The 22496-nt window shown below is 38.6% G+C and overlaps 1 protein-coding gene across 4 annotated transcripts in view; it reads right to left on the bottom strand.

The window, feature by feature from the left end:
• Positions 1-22496, bottom strand: part of DCLK1 (doublecortin like kinase 1) — a 256342-nt gene that overhangs the window by 5767 nt on the left and 228079 nt on the right. For 2 of the 4 annotated variants that reach the window (XM_064441012.1, XM_009511334.2), the window contains 3 exons: positions 21823-21903; positions 14444-14557; positions 8656-8729 (listed from right to left, as the gene is read on the bottom strand). In XM_064441012.1, the coding sequence (XP_064297082.1) occupies positions 8656-8729; positions 14444-14557; positions 21823-21903 (269 nt within the window). The remainder of the gene's footprint in view (positions 1-8655; positions 8730-14443; positions 14558-21822; positions 21904-22496) is intronic. The other 2 variants (XM_064441011.1, XM_009511333.2) reach the window with 1 other exon arrangement.

Here is a 22496-nt window from a genome sequence, read left to right as displayed (position 1 = left end):
GCACATTTACGAGGAGGAACTGCAACCCAGGTAAGGGCAGCCCAACTCCAGCCAATGATTTCAGACATGCGACTGGGTATTGCCGTTTTCTTGGCTACAGGGTATTAGACTGCAGTCCCTAAAATCACTGTAAAATTACAAAATCAACAGGATGGCCTCGGTTCAGCAAGAGCACTTTGACACATAGTTAACTGCCTTCTGAAGCAGGGCTGCCTTCTTAAAACACAGCCTGTGATTTTTTTGGAAAAAGCAAAATGGGAAAAGGCAGGTGACTAGTAAGATGACATATAAAATGCAAACAAATATCTGATCATGGCACTGGAGGCGAAGATAACTTTGAGAACTGAATAGGTTTAACTGCTAAGGCTTGTAAAATTTGTCCCTATCTCTGTTTAAAAGACTGCAGCCAAAAGGTTATTCTGCTTCAATGGATTTATTGTTTTCTCTTGAGATATACATGACTGATTTCTCTAGAAAATTTACCAGTTATAGTGTGAGCCTCATAGGAGAGGAGAGATGCATTTATAGCCAACATATTTTTGAGAACAAAATGAAAACTAAATCCATCATACTAGTGCAGAATAGCATTAGAGCAATCCCTGCTCTAAAATAATGCAATCAGCATTCAATAATGACGTAATAGAGACAGGAAGATGGACAAGAATACGGGGCTACTACAGCAAATGGATTTAGTTAGGCTAAATTGCCGAACTATTATTTTTGTGTCAAGAACCTACATAGCACTACCTTAAAGGGATAAAATAATTAACTTCGATAAGTTCATCCCTGTATTTTAAATCATAACTGCTACAAAATCCAACACTTCTCATCTGCTGAGAATGTCTTTGTTTACTGCTAATCTTTCATTTAAGAGCTCTAATTAGTATTTTCAACGCCTTCTACATTTCTTAGCCTTGAACCAGTTCAGTTTTTGATTATTTTTTAATGTGAAACAGAAGAATACCTAGATCTTTTACACTCAGTGAATATACTGCATACAGTTTTTCAATTCTGTGTGAAAATTGAAAAGAATGGCATATATTACCATTCTATAAAATACAGATTTCAATTTAAAAGATTTTTCATGCTTACAGGAAATAAGCATTTATTTAAAGTTTAAACCACATCACATCATCTTGTGGTAATAGATACCCTCCTCTGAGAAAATGAAACATTCCTGGCCAAATAAATAAAAATACTTTTATTAAATTCAAAATTTATTTTTAAAATCTGCTACTTGAGAACTGTAAATGTATATGTAAAAACTGAAGGTATCTAAAAATTAGATAAGTTACACAGAAGTGAATATTCTTGAATAAAATATTATTTTGGAAATTTAGCCTAAGGTATTACTTTTTTTACAGGACAAAACTATGAAATTGCCAAAATAGTTTGATAAGTAAATATCAGGACATCATTTTAAAGATGTCTTTAAAATATAAACCCAAAGATAGTTTTCTGCTATTCTGGGCAAGCTCTGGGTGCTTTTGCTTAAATATATTTTTTTAAATTTACAGAAAGGCACTTCCTTACTCGTTAATTGAAAATGCTAAGAAAAAACCTCGATGATCCAACTTAATCTAGCACCCTATGCTGTAGTTTGTAGGACCAAATATTTCTGGCTTCCTAACCCTTCAGAAACTTCCTGAGATATTTTAAGACTATGTTTTTCTTTACATTTTTATCCCAAGTCTCCCTTGAATTCGATCTAATTGGTCTTTATAAAGGCATGCTTGTAGACTCAGGGGCATTATTGTGGTCACGCTCCTGGGTTCAGAGACATTCAGATCCTTTCTCACCCAAAGAGCTTATCGAATAAAAATGTATAAAGTCACAGAGAGCTAAAGAAGGGAGTATTTATCTACCAAAAGCAAAAATATACAGGTCATAGGCTAACATTTAGTGTTTCACATGTCAGAACCACAAAATGGGTCAGTCCTGGCCACAGATGGAGCACTCACAAGCCCCGCAGAACCTGCAAGACGAGGCCCAATGTTACGATGACATTTTGCACTTCCAGTGCCTATTACACTGCGAGGCGATATGGTCACTCTGCATTCTGCACAAAAGCTAGTTTTCATTTAATGAGATTATGGCTATTTTTTACCTCTAAAGAATTTCAAAATAAAATAGATCAATGCTTTGGAATGCAGGGGAGATGGTAAGATACATTTAGGTAATGACCGCATGTGTTTTGTAAGCGTATTTTTCACCTACTGTACCTTCTTGTGCATGTGGGCATATTCCAAAAACCAGCTTTTTCATTATTATTATTACTGGTTTTGTAACAAAGGCCTCTCATACGCATTGCCTTGGTTTAATAGATTTATTATTTCATCTACTATTCAGCTGGGTGGTTCGCCAGTGCATGAACCGGTCCATTATGGATTTCCAGGGCATTTCTACTTTAAGCTACTCTTTCAATAAATAATAAGAGGATCTGAAGTGCACTTATGCTTCACAGGGCTGCAAATCCCAGATTTTCATTATCACATTTTGATATATTTTTTTTTTCCTGGCTCAAGGTGAGAGAGTGAGAACTTTGAGCACTAAATGTTAGCAATGACAACTTAAATGTAATGATAGCATTCTTATTTAAGACATGTGACTGTCCTCTTACAATCCATATGAGGAAATGTAGAACTTCTTATCCGCAGCAGGTAAGTGGATTGCCTCTGATAGTTTGGTGCTGATGGGTCTGAAGCACTTCATTAAGCACTAATGTATTTTGCATCAACATTCAGTAATCCTGACACCCGGTACCAAATGGTTAACAAGCCATTTTTGGAAATGCATTTAATTTGAAGTAATGGAGCATTATTTTAAAATCATTGCTTCTGTCACCTATATACTAAGGTGCAGTTAGCATTTTTCCAGGATTTTGCCACAGGGAGTGTCTTCTTCCTGATTTCAATATCTTGATGTTGCAGCACTCCTGAGCCATGTAAATTTTTTTTTCTTGGAAAACATTGAACTCTCTGTTTATGAACAGACATTTAAAAACTACAACTGTTTTGATATATATGTTGGATTTGTAGTGGGAAGTACCTTATTTTAGCTGTGGGGTGGTATTTTCTGTCAGGTCAGTAATTATTGGATTGAAGTAACTGCATTTTATGAATGCAAGTAGTGACTGTTTTTCTTTTCACTTGTCTTAATTTACTGCTGGCCACCAAACATAGATATATATTCATTTCATTAATAAAAGAACATTATTGTGCATTTTGCCTCTTAGCCCATCCATTATTCATACAAGCCAGGAGACTGAACTGGGAATGCAGCTGTTCATGCATTAATCTAAGAAACCCTTCCCTTTACTTTCATTCTGCAGGAGCATATTTGCAATTTGTTTGCAATTTTCGTGATGCTTTGTTTCGTGTGTGGCATTACATGGACATACGTATTGAAACACTGGTATTTTTCTTCCAGTGCATTCTTTTATATACGTGTGTGTTTGCACATATTTCAATGTTCATACCTAGGTAATCTTATCTTATTTCCTTAAGCTTCTGGATAGTGACCTCGATATGCTGAGATACGTAATGGCAAGTTTCCCTACGGTAAAAATGACCATTAAACAATGCTCATGGCGCGCTTCAGTCTGACCTTTCTTATTTTTTCCATGGGTTTCTCAGGTTATATATATATATATATGTATAACTATATATATATATGTGTGTGTGTGTGTGTGTGTGTGTGTGATTGATTCATGATTCAAGACACTTTTTGGACAGTACTTCAAACTTAGCAATGAACCTCAGTCCAGGAGTGAAAGACACATGTTATTTTTAGCCCCTTAGGCACAAGCTATAACTAAGTCAAGTTACACGGTGATTTGGAGACGTGCAAATGACCACATCGAGGGGACAAATTAATCGAGTGGATTTGAACCTGGACCTCCAAATACAAAAGGCCAGTGCTTTAGCGCACCGTGTAACTTCTGGCATGGAATTTAGCTAAAATGAAAGTAAAAAAGAAAGAAAACCAAATCAATTTGATGTATGCTTTGTTCTGTATCAGTGAGTGAATACAAAGACAAGTATTCTACACATATAACTGCTGAATTCATATTGTTATATTTAAGTTTGTGTTTACTCTTTGACATCCCTCCCTTTTTAGAGATGTGATTCCTCAGATGGTTTCAATTACACGTAGAAGAGACTTAGTGCCAAGTTGTTTGCACGGGTGAATTTTATTTATAGTTCGTAAATACGTTGTGGTTTTCTTAGTCAAAAAGCAGGAGAAGAGATTTTAAATGACTTTAGATGTTTGCTTGGTTTTACCAATATCCAGTTTACAGAGGGTTTTAAGGTATTAAAAATGGCACTTTACACATAGCAAGCCTGATTCCCAACTTCCTTGTCCCACTGTCAAGATGTCTGGCTGTAACTTTTGACTTGAAAGTGTATTGTATCCACTTGGGACAGGTGTAAGTAACTTGACAGATGCACAGTAATGGGAATTAGGAACCAAACACAGAGGATGGAACTATGGGTTTTCAAATGAGCTATTCAGACTCTTTTTTAACTGTGACAGTGAGAACTGCATTTCAAAAATCCAGTATTTTGTGAATTCAGTACTGACTGGATTGATTATTTTGTTAAGCATCAAATGTAACTCATCTCCTTGCTATTGTTATTCCATAGATAAGATCATTAATGACTTTCCCATACATTTCCTGGGTTTTATTTTGCTCCTTTAGCTTTATATAGTGTCTATGGATATATAAAAAAATAGCGTATGCTAACATTTTATAATAATCTTTTATATAATACTACATATACTACTTTTTTCTACTAATGTTGTACGTTAGATACACCCACTCTGGTGCTCCCTTGATATTCTGAATCAGTCCAGAAGAGGCAGAAAATTCAGGCCATTCTGTTAGCAGCAGATTAAAATAATGTTAAGATTTAGACACAAACCAGGACCAGTAAGGAAATTCAGGGTCGAAGAAAACATTGGTAAATTATGCAAAGTATTGCCTTCAAAATGTGCTGCCATTAGGAGGCACAGGTAAAGCAGCTCAATAAGTTGGTTATGGACCAGACACTGCAACATTTGCGTCTAAAGAGATGGTTTGAAATACTTTCACTCTTAATAATCTGGCTTAAGTTACAACAAAGCCAAAAAACTTGAGTCGCACAAACTGTTAAAAGCGTCAATTAAGTACATCTTAAAGAAAAGTTCCTTGTAAGGAAGTAAATTTATCAGTTATGATATTTCTGAAGAACAGTGCAGGTGCCATTTGGATTTTTTTGTGGTCACTGTTGCTAAATTAGTAGAAGGGAAGTTATAAAAGATTAATGCATGGGCTTTAACCCTTTTACAGAGCGATCTATCAGCGAATGGGCTGACTTTGGAGAAAACCAAGAAATCCCAAACACAGAACCTCTGCTCAGAGATGGGTGATCTCTGCTGTCTTTGACTTGAGTTGACATTGGTGATTTGGGATGAATGAACATGTGATTGCACAGAGGGCATTACCCAGCTACACCAAGGCTGGCTTTCCTGGCTATCAAGAACATTAACTTTCACCAGCCTTGGGGCAGGGCAGACTGCCCGGGTTTAACTGGGACCTCCAGATCTCATTCCCTACTGATGCTGCTTTGGCTTTTTCTGCACTTCTGATTGCAGGACTGATGTCCCAACAGCATTAGGTGGCTGCTTTTAAAACATGTATCAGTCGGGGGTCCAAATGATTTTACTGATTTGTCCCGTGTGGGTTTTTGGTTTGGTTTTTTTTTTTTTTGCATATTCAAGGAACACTGTAAGGTTTTTCAGGCACTATATATCCCATCCCTGCTGCAACAACTGCTACTGTACATAAGGTTTGTTCTATTTTAGTATCTCAAAGAAGTCATGTCACTTTTGCACATATTATCTTACTGAAAGGGAATAAAACAGGATGCAGAATGAGTGCTCAGAAAATTAGGACTTTGAGGCACTTTGAATAGGAAAGTCTTTTAGGGAGAGAAAGGAAAAGGTTTTCTGGTTGATTGAAGGAGGAAATAGTGCCATTTAAAAAGATGTTTTAGAAGACTGCTAGAAACCAGGGATGAAAACGATCAAAGGAGTGGAGAAGAAATGGTTTAACACTAACAAAGGAAGCATTACATTTTCCTTGGGAGTTGCTTTCATTTTTCGCTGTACTTATGAATTCAGGTTAATTTTCATGGGCCTGTGATAAATTAACTGTTTTATAGATGGGAATTGATGAACCTTTTCGTATGCTTTGTGTTGCCACTTACAGTTACTACTAAAAAGTAAACACTTGCTAAATCGAAATGGTTTTATTTAGACTAAAATGTTGGTCACTACAGCAGTTGCTTGTTTCTTGGAGATGAAAGAGGACCAAACACAGGGCTTGTTCGGAGATACTCCCTGTATTTCCTAATTAAGCATCTACGCCTAGGAGCCCCGCTCTCCCAATTTGCCTTTCCACACTAGGTGCCCTGTTTAGAAAGCACTAATTATAAACATTGTTGTTACTGCCCCCAGCTGGAAAACAGAGCAGTTTATGTATGAATAAGAGAGATTATCGCCCATCTGCTCCAGCCCATTATTCAGGGATGTGTCATTTTGTATGCTGATGGAAGCCATTACTAGCGCTTTAGTCAAATAGCCTTTTTTTTTTTTCTTTTTATAGCGTTTATTTATTTACCAAGTTGCAGAATTAGAGTTTTCCTCCCCTACCTCCTCAAAATGCATATGGTTTGTTTCAAAAATCTGGGCTATGCAGTTAAACTGAGTCAAGGCCAGTCTGAGAGGAGACGCTTGCTTTTATCACAGGCTCCTGTTTCTGGTGGTCTGCTCCCCCTGAAGCTGGGGTTTTAAAAGATCCAAGCATTGTGTATAGCAAATGGAAAGACAGATTTCTTTTTTCTCTCTTTTTTTTTTTTTTTTTTGGTGTAAGATTAAAAAAGTAAAGCAGAGAAGGAGTGTAAGCTGATTATGGATAGCAATTAAACTCCAGGAAGATAAATAAAGCTCAATATGAGCTTTCCCCTGTTTTATAGGGGAGGCATTAAATTTGCAACTATTTGACAAAAGTCCTGCTTGACACAAAATGCCATCTTTCCTTCATAAGCAGAAAAGAAAAATTCTGCTAATACTATCAAACCCACACATAGCTAAAGCTGGGTACTCTGGCCCTGTTCCCCCCTTCTTCAAAACCAAAGTGCACAGATGCTGTGCTGCCGTCTCTCGGCTGTGTTGCAGGGCTGGAACCCGCAAAGCATGATGCCAAGTGACAAGATAGACCAAGAAGGTTTTGCTATGTCCTTGCAGGTTGCGGTAGGTTTATGGCCACGGGCACAAGTGCGATAGGTTGGAATTACAGCTACTGCTACGCATTCGAGCACTTGGAGTGAAAATGTTTCTCAGTTCCTCCTAGCCAGCATTCAGCTGATGAATGGGAACTGCTTTTCTATTTATTTTCTGAAAAGTAGGATTATTTTTGTTTTTTCTTTCCCCAGAACATCCATATCAGAATCTACTTAACTCGCAGTGTGCCCTCAGGGAACTGCTAGGTTTTATGGAAACTGTGCTGTACCCTGATCCATGCACTCAGTGAAATGATCCAGGGTGGGAGTTTTATTTTACTGGAAACACTTGCAGTGACCATCTCTGCTGTTTTGCTATTGCAGTTAATTTGCTGGGTTTTTCCAAATACCTCACAGATGAGTTTTTAAAGGCTTCAATCACTGCAGTGTTAGCAAGCGCAGGTTTTGCAAGAAACTTATAAAAGTTTCTCCAGCTATCAAAACGCAAGTCTTGTGAGCAATAAGAAGGAAAAAAGCCAGCAAATAACCACTTGATGGAAATTCCAGGGCTCTGGATTGATTGAGGAGGTGCACGGGCCTCGAGTGGGCTATCAGACCTGGATCTCTCCTTGCCCCCACTCCGGAATAACCCCCTCCCACCCAGAGTCCCATTTTATCATACAGGTTAAGCCAGCTAACAACAACCCTGGCACAGTTACACGATGAAGAAAAAATATATTCAAAAGACTCATGCAATATTTAAAAAAATCAAATCAAAATAAATAGGTATCAGAAGGGTTTTAAAAAGAAAAGGGAAAGAATGCATTGTTAGAAACACAAGCTTACCAGCACATACAATGCATTGTATTTCATTGAACTTGGGAGAGTTTCTACGGACCGCATTATGTAAATGCATTGTTCAATCTAAGGTAAGGATTGTGTTTAGTGGGTTTAAAATGACAGTATATAGCTCCATATCTCACATGGAAAAAGAGGAAAATATATACTGAGAGCCTGTTGCTGCTCCGTGTGTTTCAAAACAGGAGCGCAGGGGAAGCAGATGCCTTAACAAGCAATAGGGAGGGGGAGGGTGCATACTTCAGCATATCTAGTAGATTTTCTATATACACTGTCTTTTTAACTATAGGGGAAATTCATACTGAGCATGTGCGATGAAGAGAAAGCTGGCGATGTGGGTGTGAGGGATGGGTGAAGAAAGGGAATGAGGGGGTGTGGCATCTCAATCAAGATTAAAACGAAACTGATAAAGCAGCATATGGACCGGATAACAAATCAAAAAGCATGTTTATCCACTGAAGGAACTGGTTAATGGAGACTGCCAGCACGTTGCCATGGAAACACTGACTGTTGGCGCTGCACCATCTCATACCTTATCCAATACATTCCTGGTTGTTGGTAGTAGTCCAAAGACCCTGATCTCTTGATGGTAAACCCGTGGTCCAGCTGAGCAGAGAGAAACGGGGCAACTCAGTGGATCGACATTAGGCTAAAGAATTCAGACTCCAGAGCAAGCTGTTCCTTATTTAGTGCATATTTACTGTTTTCACTCTCAGAAGGCACTTATCTAACATCCTAAAGCTACGTACTGGAGACGAAAACAAAAAAGAAAAAAAAGTAAAGAAATAAAAGAAAAAGATACTAACTCTAGATTCAGACTTGCTAAATTAGAAGCCAATTTATTCAAACTAAAATGGAGTTTGCAAAATAGGTTACTTAATGCATAATGCATTCATTTAAAAGTCTGACAAATATCTTGTTACCTCCAAAGACAGAAGTGCCCTTTTAAGTTGCACGTACCAGTAATGGAAAATTATCTTTTGCAATTAAACTGTGAGGTTTAATAATTTTTTAAAAAATGCAGTGCAACCATCACAAGGAGCAGGCTAGACAGACTACACAAGGCTTAAATTAGACTTCTTCATAATCATGGAATGCGTAGAGATGAAAAGAATCAGGTTTTGATACCCCATCAATCATGGTAATTAATTTCTAAAAATGCGTTAACCTTGGAGAGTCGGACTACTCAGAGCCATGAATAACATTGTTTATCATTTCAGCTTACACCTCATGCTCAAAAAGATAACAGAACAAAACTAGTCGGTTTAAAATTGCACCAATTAAAGTCAAAATGGAAATTAACTTAACATTGTGTCCAGGAATGTGTGCTTGTGATATTACTTAAGGAATATAGATCTTTTAAGTTTAGTTTATCATTAGCAGAATCATGTGCATAGGAACAAAGAAAATGTGTTGTTTTCTCTAATCCTTCTATGCTGCACTAACAGACGGTGGAGGCATCATTTAGCTGAGTTAAATAAAATTTTAGGGGAAAATATCTGGAGGGAGACACTCTCCCTGCTTTAAAATTCTTAGTCGTGATGATTTTCACATTTTGCCCTACGAAGAGAAAAGGCCATTTTGTGCTTCAATAAGAGTGTGGCATATTTTTCCAATACCGATGACAGTTTCTAATTCTAAATTCAGAAAAGCAGTTCAACACATTTCTAGTTACCAACCACTTCCAGAGCAGCTAGGAGCTAACTGCAAATTTAAATTTTTCTTGATGACTTCCCTGCAAGTGGAGAATTTAATAATTTATTCCATTTTGTTAAAACAATGCTGCTTTCATCTTATTTAGAATTATTTAAAGGACGTTTCCTGTTTAAAACCATGAGAACCTTGTATCTAGAGTTAATTTTCTGTTGGCTTAACTACACTGGTCTACTATTGCCATCTACTGGCTTCCTTGTATGCTGCATATAAAATACACAAAAGGGATGTTTTCTTGAAAAACAGATGAAAAATATTGCCCTAAAATCGAATAGCTAAAAAGTAATATAGAGAAAATCGGGAGACTGGCTTCCTAACACGAGTTGAAACAATTTCTGCGGTGTGGAAATCCTGCCATGAGAAACCCGACTGTGGACAATGATCCCAGGACAACACAGACAATAGATGGGAAGTGACATCTGAGGGACGGGTTCATCTTTAAGCCGAGCAAAACTCACCGACTAAACTTGGCTTCTCTTCCACACCACCCAAGAAATCCCACTGCTAAAAATGCCGCTTGGAATTTGTAATTTTATTTAAAAATCGCCAGAATACAAGGCAACGACCCATCCGCTGCCTTCCCCTTGCTGGACTGCAGGCAGTGGCCCCACACCGGTGGCCTGAGCCCAGCGAGGACTCTGCAAGAGGCAGAGCGCTGCACCAACTTTCTGAGCAGCTTTTCTCTTTTGCTGTCCTACTCAATTCCTCTGAGTCTCCAGCTGGAGTTTACTCCCATTGCCAAGACAGAGACCTCATACAACCTTAACAGAAGACTATCATTAGTCTTTTCCTCTGTCTTAACAATGGCAAAAAATACAAGCACAAAAGTGACAACATACAGGCAAAGCTTTAACACTTCAGACAATAACACAAATTAGATGATGCTTGGTTCATACAAGGAATTACAGCAGACCTCTGGATCACAGAAGCATTCTTAAAAAATTATTTTGGCTCTCGGTCACTTTAGCCACTGTCGCTAAAGCCCAGAGGGTACAGCCACAGGGTATTGTTTTGTGGCCAAAGAAAAAATAAAGGGATGACATCCCTGGAGAATTGAAGGAAAAAAAAAATCTATCCCCAAATTTTAAAAATGGTTTTATGCTTTTTATGCTGGTTTTATGTTTTACCGCAGTATCTTTTATTAACACCATCATGGAACTACAAAATACTGTTCCTATTGGAAAGCTGTATGAGAAACCTGACCCTGCAAATATTTTGGTACATGCTTAACAGTAACAAGGCCATTGTGACACAGACCAGAGGGGCACTAGCCCAGGCCCTGTCTCTTACAGGGACCAGCAGTCCAATGCCAAGAGTTTAAGAACAGGGCAAGTAAAGTGATCTTTCTCCTACATACTCTACCATCAGCAAGCAGTGTTTTTTAGGGACCTGTTAATTCTCTTGCTGTTTTAAAAGCTAGCTCTCCAATTAAAATTTTGCTGGCAAAGCTATGTTGGTTAAAGGGAATTTTTTCCCAACTGACATAGTTATGTTGGCAGAACTTTTAATGATGTATTAGTGTATCAACAGAAAAGTCTCTTCGCCTGTATAGTTAATTTTGTTTGAGGAATCATCTTCTGCTACATCAGCAAAGGAACTACTTTGCTAACCATGCACAACATGTTCATTACGGTAGTTTGTCCAAACTGACAAGTCCTTTCAAATGTGGACAAACTTGAAGTCTGGACACACGCACGAGAACTTGTAGGATGTCTCTCTGCCCTGAATGGTCAGAGACAACTTTTACTGAGGGTTACCACATCAACATAGCAGACATAAGTCTGAGCCAAAGGAGTCAATACAATGTATTTGGACATCGCTGAAGGAAGCAGTAACCACAGTAGACGTATGTGAAATACGTCTTCAAACTTCCTCCCAGTCAAGCTGACCACAAACACATTTTTAGTAACTTAGTTTTCATATTACAGTTTTAATTGGTGCATATAATAAATACTGCTTGAGATCCTTGAGGTGTGTTACTTCTTACCACTGAAGAAAACAGGCATATAATATCATATATCAGTGTGAGGACAAATTAAGAACTAAATACCACAGATTAGCTCTCTCTGTACATAAACAGAGTTGTAAATCTCAAAATAATGCTAATATTTCTCTTTTATACTATTAAGTAAGCTATATAAATATATATGCACATATTAACACATTTTCACAAACACACAGACACAGATGTGTTCTATAATATATAGAAAGCATCTCTATATATTATATACACAAGCACTCTCTCAAAAAGTTACAGTAAACATACAGGCAGGCACAATAAAACAGTATTTTTGTAGAAAATATACTTAATGCACGTCTTTAGTGCTGGACAATATGTTACAGCATCTGTACATTGAAAATTTTAAATGTAGAGCAGTCTTCGTTAATAAGATTTACTTCTATGATATTTGAGATTGCACAGTTAAAGGAAGATTCCCAAATGTAAAGCCCTGATGACATGCATGTCAAATGTATATTAAGTATGTTTTCAAATGCAGAAACAATAATTAAAGGCTTTGTTGTTTTCCTTTTGGCTTTATTTTACTTATTAAATTAGTTTTGTAGAAAATAAAGGCAATTTATTCCTAAAACCAAAATTACCTAGCTTTCTGGAACATTACCAAAACACTAAAGAGCTCTATACTTCCACATCTCTTCCAGTTTTTTAGAAAATAATTGACACAAGCTAATCAAACCACTTTCTGAATTCTGTAAAAATATTCTAAACATTCTACTTTATAGGCCAAGTTGCAGATTTAATCATGCCAGAGGATGATGTTCACCCATAGAGATGATCACTACAAATAATGTTAAGTTTCCAAACACTAAAAAAATAAATAAAAGCCATTAAGAATAAAATTAAACATATACATTTTTTTTTCTGATGTATAATGTTTTGCAGTGGAAAGATTCACTACAGTGCCTTTTTCATTACTCAAGTGTCAAACTGCTGTAAACAATTCCTTGGCAGAGCAACTGGGGCAAAGGAAAAAAAAGAGGAGGGTGGGGAAATTAAAAACATAAAGGAGGCGAGGGATGGATGAGGATAAAGGCATCATTTCTTGCTTTTAAGCTTTGAAGTCATTAGCATGGAGGATCTGAGCAGTAATTCTCATGGACAAGCGTGCTGGCAGTCCATTCGAAAGGAACACGGTTTCAGCTAGTCTATACAGAACATACCTGCATTTCAGATGAGCAATGGGTATGTGATGTTTTAGTTGTGGGAGAGTTGTTGCAGTATTATTGCTTAAAAATGAAAATAAAGAAATGCTGACTATGTTAGCTGATGACTGAGAAAATCTAGGAAAAGCATGAGGAGCAACTTGCTTCCATGTTGAGGACGTTCAGGGTTGGAAAGAGTAAAGAAAAAATGTGAGAGAGGCACAGCTTGAAATTTTAAGTACTTATACCAAGTAACTTTGAGAGAGTATCCGTTTTGCTGCACAAACAGTTCACACCTGTGAGCCAGATTGCATGTGCTGAGCTGAGTTTACTTCATGCTGATTTAACTCACCACTGGAGGGGCTGAGCTGAGAAACATGAAAGTGGAAACAGTACAAGAAAGTGTACATGTGCAGTCACACCACCTGCAATTTATGGAAGCTGGGAATGAACACTGAGTAATCTGATATGGGAATGGTTATGTTTAACATGTCACTTATTTTTAGTGACTATTTGGAGCGTTAACATTACCATGAGTAATAAAGAAAAGCTTACAAACACAGGCAGATGTATCAAAAATGTGAAGGATGTGCGTGTTACTATTCAATGGCATTAGTATGAATAATTTCGTAATACACTTAATATATTTTGTGTGCATGTATATCTAATACACACGTTCATTTTTGGGTTAAAAATACAGATGTATGAGATGTATGCTACACTGAGGATGTCATTGAAACCCCAGTAAAGCTTGGTCAAAAGTTTGGTCAAGCTTGGTTTCAGAAGCTCCGACACACTCTAACCTGGAATGCCTAGACTGGAATTGCAACATGACAGAAGGCGGCAAGGAGTTCCATTAAGTCTTTACCCAGTTAAATCCTTCTGCCTCAAACGAAGCAGCTTGCATGTGGCAGTACAATAAAATGCTGCTGCTCCGCTAAATCTGGAGTGGCTAGGCGCCTATCAACTATATAGGTAGCAGTGACGCATCATAGCTCCCTTTGATGTATTCAGAGGTGAGAAGCTTAGGCTGCCATACAGATTTTCTGTTACGATTTTGAACTAACTTCCATTTTAAGGTGCTGCTGTCCTTCTGCTACAACCTCTGTGTGGCCTCAATCCATGTGATGATTCTGCTGCCAAGTACAATGTCATGAACCCATAATTCAAATTGTTGAATTGCTGGAGTTAGGTCCACAGATCTGGTAAAATGTGGAAGTGTGTGTACAGTTGTATCTCTTAGGCCTGTTAAATAACAATGTGACTCACAAGGAGAATAATGGACAAATTGTGCAGAATACCAGCCTTACTATGTTTATATTAATCAAATGCTAGAATTGTCTGACGATTAACCCTCTCTGGTTTCTTTTGGTGGCATGTCCTAAACACACACTGTCTTGTGGGCACATATTTAAGCATTTTGGCTGTGTATTTCAGATGCTTACTGCTATGACAGAAACTCCAGCTGCTGTGCTGTTCAGTTTAGGGCCTGTGTTGAAATGCTTCTTTATCTTCCCAGCTACTGAGAGCTGATGTTCATTCTCTGGAAGGCCATCATCCTGCAGAGAAATAAAGCAGAAGAAAACTTCAGAGAGAGAAGGCAAAATAAAGGAATTGTGAGGTGGTTCTGACAGCACCTGCCGATACCGAAAAGTCTACAAAAAGCCTGTAATCAAATATGGGTCAATCATTATCTCCATCGATATATCTAAGGTATTTATAAGATGAATGTCTTCTTTACCCAATACCTTCCTTTCAAACTTCAGGTAATGTTAATAACAATTGTTAAATATTTTATTATTCTTTCTAGCATGTCTTAACTGCCACTGCCCGGTTACTTTTAGGTCATTAATATTTCAAAGCTTGATTAGCTCGGACCTGTTTATGATTCTGTTTACTCATCATATAAATTTAAAGATCATGACCTCGAAAGTAGAAAGCGCCCAAGGGGTTACAGGAACCAGAGGCCTTTTTTTTGTAGGATGCAGGAAAGGCTCTCCAAAAGCCCTGAGAGACACCAATTAGGTCCTTGTCTCATCACAGAGGTTACAAACTCGGGAACTATGGGGTTGGGTGAACCTTCCAGCCACGGCTCAGTGACTACCACGGCAGGGAAACCAGGCAAGATGGGAGCTGAGACATGCCCTGGATGAGACCCTTGGGACAGGTGTGCACAGGATCCTACCAGCGCCAGGACATATCATTGCCAATGTCTGCAGGCCAGGTTAGGCACAGGCTCATGGCTTGCTGTGGAATTCCCCACAGACTGTGACTGTACCGTACTAAAAACGTAGTGAAGCAAAGTCACCTCTGCAAATTGAATCTCCGACTGACTGATAACAAGGGGCTGCAATTCCTTCCCCCAGTCCCAAGGCACACAAGCATGGGGTGCTGTGGGGAAAGGACAGACAGAGGAACAGACTGCCTGGGAAACCAGAGAAGGGTTGGAGCCAGCTGTGGCTGGCCTCCTCTTCCTTGCCAAAAGACACCTGTTCTCAACTTGAGCTAACCTGAAGTAAAAGTAGGCACACAACCGCATGGCCAAGCAGAGGCAGACACATGTTCTGCTGTCGCATGCACGAAGCCAGCTGGCTGGGCACAAGGTCCAGACCAGAAGCCATGCAGCTGGGCTGGGAGGTGCCTCCTCCTGGCTGAGACATCCTGCTTTGCAGAGCAAATCTGTCTATCTGCATCTAGGCAGGCAGGCATCCTTGATGCTGAAGTGAAACCCTAGCAGAAAGAAGGGAATTTGCAGTTTTGCACAAGTCAGCGGGTTGAATCCAAGCCCAAGAGAATAAAATAATTTTTTTAGAAATTGCAAATATGATCCTTATGCCCGAAAAAAGTGCAAAAAGCCACCGCTTGATGAGACTTCCCCGCTAGCAGAATATGCAGGCTTTCAGGCAACAATACGGAGAATAGGAGGAATACGCCACAAAATGCAGAATAGACAGAATATGCAGAATATCAGGTCACTGGCCATCCACAATGGTCATCCCAAGCTAGTGCCGCATGGTATGTGTAGCTACCAACAGTTGAAAAAATTCTTAAATTTCACTTAAGTGATGTCCTAGCAGAATACAGGCCAACAAGAGCCACGGTCAGAATACACAGAGACGACAGACACTTTTTCCTGGCTTTGCAGCAATTCTGAGTGCATTTAAAGAGTTACAGAGTCACTGCAGTAAATCATGAGCTCGGCGAGCATATGGGAATTTTAGGGACGTTGGTTAGGGTTTGTTATTTATTTAGCTTGGGGAGTTTGTGTTTAGAGATCCCTCACTCACCCCTTAACAAAATGTCTCAGCTGGCAAAATATGGTCAAGTGCACACAGCTGCAAAACACAAAACAAAACAATACAACCCAGTAGCTGATTATTGTCTAGCACCGGGGAGTCTTGGCTTGGTGGTATATGACCCCTAAAAATAACCTGCTTTCTGCTGACCTTGCCTTTCCCAGAAGAAAGCTAGTATGTGAAGTGAACTCTTCTTCACTAGAAGGGGGGGGGGGGGATGTGTGGAAATCATTCTCTTGGCTTTCTTGACATGAAAGCCTGCCAAACGTTCATGTCATCTTGTCAAAAAGACTAAATTACAGAAAAGACAATAGTTACCAAGACTGTGGTAATATTTTATTGGTGAAGAACCACACCCACAATTCCAGTGGCAACGTGCCAGAGACACAGAGTTTGGGCTCCAGCTTTTAGATGAAATATCTTCCAGCTCAATTTAAGATGCAGCATAGGGATATTTGGGAATTACTCTAGTGTTATTAAAAATTTCCTTACTGCTGTTGGTCCTCCCTGATGTTTAGTAGGTTGTTTGTTTGTTTGTTTGTTTGTTTAAATTCCAATGTGCCTTATAAACAAGCTAATATTTATTAGCTGGCTCCTGGAATCACTTCAGCCAACAATAAAATAGATATCTGAGGGAGAGAGATGACAGCTGTTTAACTACATACAAAACAAGCTTCTCTGTAGTTTAAATAGGCAGGAAGTAAAAAACCCCCATCAGAATCACCAGAATCAGCAGGGTAAGTTGTAGAATTGGAGAATAGGCTTAATATTGCTGACGAGAATTTCATCAGGTTCCTGTAATGGGAAGGATCTCAGCCCCCAAAAAGGTTTACTATTTCTTTCCCCTATTTTAACCTGTTGCTATAGGAACTACTTCTTGCAGCAGCTTAGGATCACAGAATTCCATCTCAGCTTTAGCAGTCAGGACAAGATCTTTCAAAGATGACTAATGATTTTTGGTGCTCAGCTCTGGGAATTTTAAAGGGTCCTGAGCTTCAGAAGATGTTGACTGCTGATGCTCTGAAAGAAGCACTCTCCTGAGCACGTCTCAGCAGTTGAGCAGCCAAAATCCTTTGACAGTTTGAAAACCATGGTCCAGAATTTGAGTTTTCACCTGGACGATGTAAACTCCTTGGGAACTTAAGATACATTTTTTTTCTTTTCTATCAGCCTCCACAAAATACCTTTCAAGGTCTATTTGGAAGAAATCAAAGTAAAATAAAATTTAAAAAAAAAGAGGCAGAGGGTTGTGGCATCATCTGAGTAATTAATAAACACTGTTTTCATATTTGCATTGTTCTCTGTAGCAGGAGACATTGCCATTCAAAGGAAAAAGAAGTGTTAGAAAGATGAGACAAAGTTCAGGGTTCGCAGACTCCTGCTGCCCTGAAGCACTCGGATCCATTTCATCAGCCGGTCACAAGAGCTTTACTTTCCAGGTCTAAAAGCATCAGATGAATAGGTCATTATATAAATAACAGCAGAAAATTAGAGCAAATAGAAGTGCTGGAAAAGCTTTCAGGCTCTGTTTCCTTTAAGGATTACAAGGAGATTTTTCTTTGGGCAGTGTCCTAGGGTGTAACCAAAAGTAGTGCAGCTGCCAAGTAAGAAATGTCTTTTTAAATTGACTTACTTACAAATGTTCAGCTTATTACTATTTACTGCTTGGTTATTCATTTCTTTTGCACACAAATTTCCAAGGCAGACATGGTTAAGGAAATATGTAAAAGCTCCAGTTTCCCTAATTCTTTTTAGGTTGGTGTATGCTGTCCCCCTCCTCCAGCAACAACACACCACATTTTATATTGATTATTTTAACAGAGAAGGATTTACAGAATGCAGTCCACCCCTTTCAGCATTCACTGTTCGATGCTGTATTAGGAAATATTTAGCACTTATACAACAAAAAGAGAGTAGGTTTATCCTGTAACTTGTACAGTATAATTCACTTCATCAAGATCATCAATGCTTAAAATGCCAAACCTCAAGCTTTGAGCCTCCTTTATAATTCCTTGGTTTTGCAAAGAATTTGAGCAGGTAAAGGAAAGAGCTGGGGTCCCTGTAGGGGAAGTATAAACTGATGGATTTGTTTCCAGGTCTAAGTGTACTGCATAGGAGAGACAAATCCAAATAAACTAAATGGAGGGGGCAAGGAACTGCTGCTGAATTGCATTTAGAATTCAAGATCTCCATCTGTGGCAGTGGCATGTAGCCAACATCTTTTCAGGTTTTGTTTTTTTTGAATTGAAAACAGCTGGGATATTATTGACATAGGAACTGCTTTACTGGTCTGACTCTGCCCATAACAAGTTTTGCAGTTTCCAAGAGGATTCCAGCTATTTTTATAGCAAAAACTGAAACTGAAATGAGGGTTGGCTCCTATTGAAACTGTCAAAGCACATTCCAGGAATCTCAGCAATTTACCAAGTAATCACATAGTAAGCAGCTATAAAGTAGAATGGTTATTTACAATCTACAAAATGGTTTTATACAGTGTAAGCAGTTACAACACTTCTATCAAAGGTTTGATCAAAGAGAGAAAATGTTTCTTAAAATTGTCGAAGAAAACACACGCCTGCTTTTCAAGCCAGCTGTCCTATCTGGTATTTTAGCTGCAAGTTCACCACTGAATAGGTTGAAAACCAGAATAAGAAAAGGGACAGTAAAGTCCAGCATTTAATACCATGGAAAAGTATTTAAACAGGCTATCTGGGAAAACTCCACATGCCGTTTCTTCTTAGACAGTATTTTACAAAAGTTGCAGCTAATTGCTGGTAATTATGACACATAGATGGCAGAGCCTTTTATAAACGGGGATGGGTATATTAATTCCCTGTCCTGAAGCTGGTAAAATGAGGGACAGGGAGGTTGTGTGACAGACTCCAAGCTGGTGATAGTATGGGGATGCAAGGTCGGATCAGACACCAGCGTATCATTCTGCCTCCGTACGCAAGCAGGCTGTCCCTGCTAGGCTATCTGCTGCATACTTCTCAGACCCACTTCAGGGAAGTGTCCTTTTTCATGAAAGCATTTAAGCACCTGTTTCAACTCAGCCATGTTCTTATTTCTCCTGAAGTGAACTAGGATTTTAGTACCATCTAGTTAATTTTATGCCTAATATTAAGCGTTTCCATGTGTGATGCCTTGAAATATGAGTGACATTTGGAATGCGCTCAATCAAGCACTTTCCTGAACTGGTCCCAGTGCTGGCCTTTCTCCTTCCAGAAAAAATATCTGGAGGATACATAAGAGAATTCAAAAGAGATTTTGATCTGCATTATGAACTACCGTTAGCATATTGCTGAAGACAAAATACTGATTTGTCTCACTTGCTAAAAGCAGCAATTGGACAGAAAAGAAGAAATTACAGAACCAGCATGGAATATTTGTTTCACTTATTTATGGACAGAACTTCTACAGGTTTTGATTGCAAAGAATTATAATCAGCATAAAACTACAAGAAGTGCAACAGAGCTAGACCAAAGGTGAATTGAACACAGTATCCTGTTTCCAACAGCGCATCGCAGTCACTGTGTATGAAATAGTACATTTAAGGAAGGCAAGTAGATCTTGAACTTTCCCAGGTATATCCTCCAGTTTCTGCCAACCAAGTACTTAAGAACCTTGTGAGCCATAAGTTTTATCCAGACCAACCACCATATTTAATAGGTACCAATGTGCTCACCCTCCAAAAATGTGTCAAACTCCCTTTTGAATCCATTTATATGTGGCCTCTACAGCATCCTTTGCCAAAGGACTCCGCTTTTTAATTTGTTGCACAGAAACCCAGGAATTTGCCAGGGTGCTTCAGTAACCAGAGCTCAGGTTTGGCTAGTGGAGCTCTGAAGTGTTAAAAGACTTTCACCCCCAGCCCCTTTCCCCATCCCTCCCCATCAGCAGGCACTAGCGAGGGCAGGGAGCAGACCCTCATGTCACCTGCACACCATCACCATCACGTTACTGTCAAGGAGCTGCACCTCTTCTTAATACATCTAGCTAAAATGGCTTCCTAAAATACATTGTGGTGTAACTGAAGCAGAAAAAAAGAAAAAAGGGTGTCCGGGGGAGCATTAACTGTTCCAATGTATTTTTCAGAAAAAGAGGAAGATTAGTGACCACATCCTTATGTGGTGCAAACAAGTGATATTTCAGTAACCTCAGCAGCAGTGCGCATACTGACACCATGGGTGACTTGGCCTCTCTCTCTGTGGCTTCTGATCAGTCGCTTCCATCTCCGCCTCAGCAGCACTCCAGAAATTCCCACCCCTCCTTCTCCCATGGAGACGGAGACACCTCAGTCACCAAAAGCCATTATAAACTGTAACAGAATGCTATGTCTAAGGACAGCACCTGGCACCAAGGAAAATTAATATTTCAGCTGCTTGAATGCCATCTTAAAAATGAAAAGATTTTCATCAGACACTGTCCTGGATCCTTGCACACTTTATACACCGCGGAAGTGCTCTGCATGATAACATGATTTACAATTAAAAAAAAAAATGGTTGGGGCCATAAGGGAGCCTCCAAGACTAAAGCATATACTTGGTAAACACTTAACTGAGCACTACTGTTCTGGGCTATATGGAGGACGCTTTAATAAAAAAAGTTTAGCATTTGAGGTCACTGTATATTTGAATTTTTAGAAGACTGTTTTAGTGAGAAAAAGATTTTGGATACAGCAGCTGAGGGACCAAACAGTATTTCAGGGAGGACTGCACATTCAAACTTACAACAAATGAAATGAAACATTATTTCTTCCTCCTTCAATTTTTTTTTCTCTGCTCATCCAAATTGTATTTATTTTCCCAATCTTCCCTTCTGAATTTGAATCTGGATTTTCTCCAATTTTTCTTTCTTGTCATCCAAATATTTTAAGACTTATTAAATAGTTGGAAATAATTACAAATCTTAAGTAGTGTCCTTGTCTCAACATTAATTCTCTGCCAGGTTTATCCATATGCCACCTCACTGATTACCACTCTTATGGCAAATGTCCAGTCGCTTAGAGATAAGCCAGGATACATAAATAGCTATTTCATGGTAACTCACATTAAATGGATATGGCTGCACATAAATGTATGTATATTTCAATGTCAGAAGCTAAATATGATTCTAAAGGTTTCCCTGTTTCATGGTGTTTCAAGTAGGCTTAACACTATGGACTATATTTCAATAGCTCTTAATCATGACTGTCAGATTTTTGAGTCCATCTGATTTTAGGAGAGCAAAATGTGTCACTGAACCCGCAAGCTGATTGTTAGAGGTATAAATTTGTCAAGTGTGGTTGAGATTTGTTGAAAACCTGGCCCAGAATATTTCAGAGAAAATGTAGCTGAGCATGCATAAAATAGCAAATACTCCAAGGTACACGTGATACACTAAACCAGCCTGTAGCCCAGTTTATTTCCAGTTAAATCTGTGGCAGTTTTAGAATTTGTTGGCTCCAAACTGGCATAGAAAGGACTTGCCAGAAAAGAGCTCAAAGGTGCCAAATTACAAGCAGTATCTACAAGTCTGAAAATACTTACGTTAACCCATGGATGCTCAAGAACTTGCAAGGCTGAGAATCGCAGATCTACATCTACTTGAAGCATCATTGTGATAAGTTCCTGAGAAATGGAATACTGGGTCAAATTTAAAGAACATTTTTAAAGAACAAATCAACATTTAATTCACTAAAGTGCTCTTCAACTGATTATGTAAGTGCTCAAAGAGAGAGTGAACTACCAACTACAGAAATATATCAAGAAAATTAAAAAAAAGAACAGCTATGAACTGCTGAAGTTCAGGGTGAACTTTTAAATCAACATCTAACAGTACCTTGAAAAGCTAGAAGACAGTTCTGAGTTACAGTTCTGTAGCCACTGTTTAAAAGAAAAGCACTTAATACATAACGTACAAAACAGATGGTTACATGAAATTAGGTTAAATTCCCATTAAGAAAAAGCCAATTCCTCTGTAGGAAAAAAGCCAGCAAACCTAGAATTTTATTTTAAGCTCTTGTATAAATGACACAGAAGATATTAAAAAAACCCACTTAAAACCATAACTTTTCAGCCTCTGATTTCCTCTGCAATTACCTAGTTTTCAACTAGCATGTAAATAAACACATATCTAATTCCTCCAGTGAGTGGAGTGCACAGAAAACAGGATGGCAATATGACAGCACTTAAGTGGGTATCACCAAAGACCAAAGTTAATA

Source organism: Phalacrocorax carbo, chromosome 1, assembly GCF_963921805.1.
Source record: "Phalacrocorax carbo chromosome 1, bPhaCar2.1, whole genome shotgun sequence".
Classification (NCBI taxonomy): domain Eukaryota; kingdom Metazoa; phylum Chordata; class Aves; order Suliformes; family Phalacrocoracidae; genus Phalacrocorax; species Phalacrocorax carbo.
Note: the sequence above shows the minus strand (reverse complement) of the source record. Positions and strands in the feature narration are given on the sequence as shown.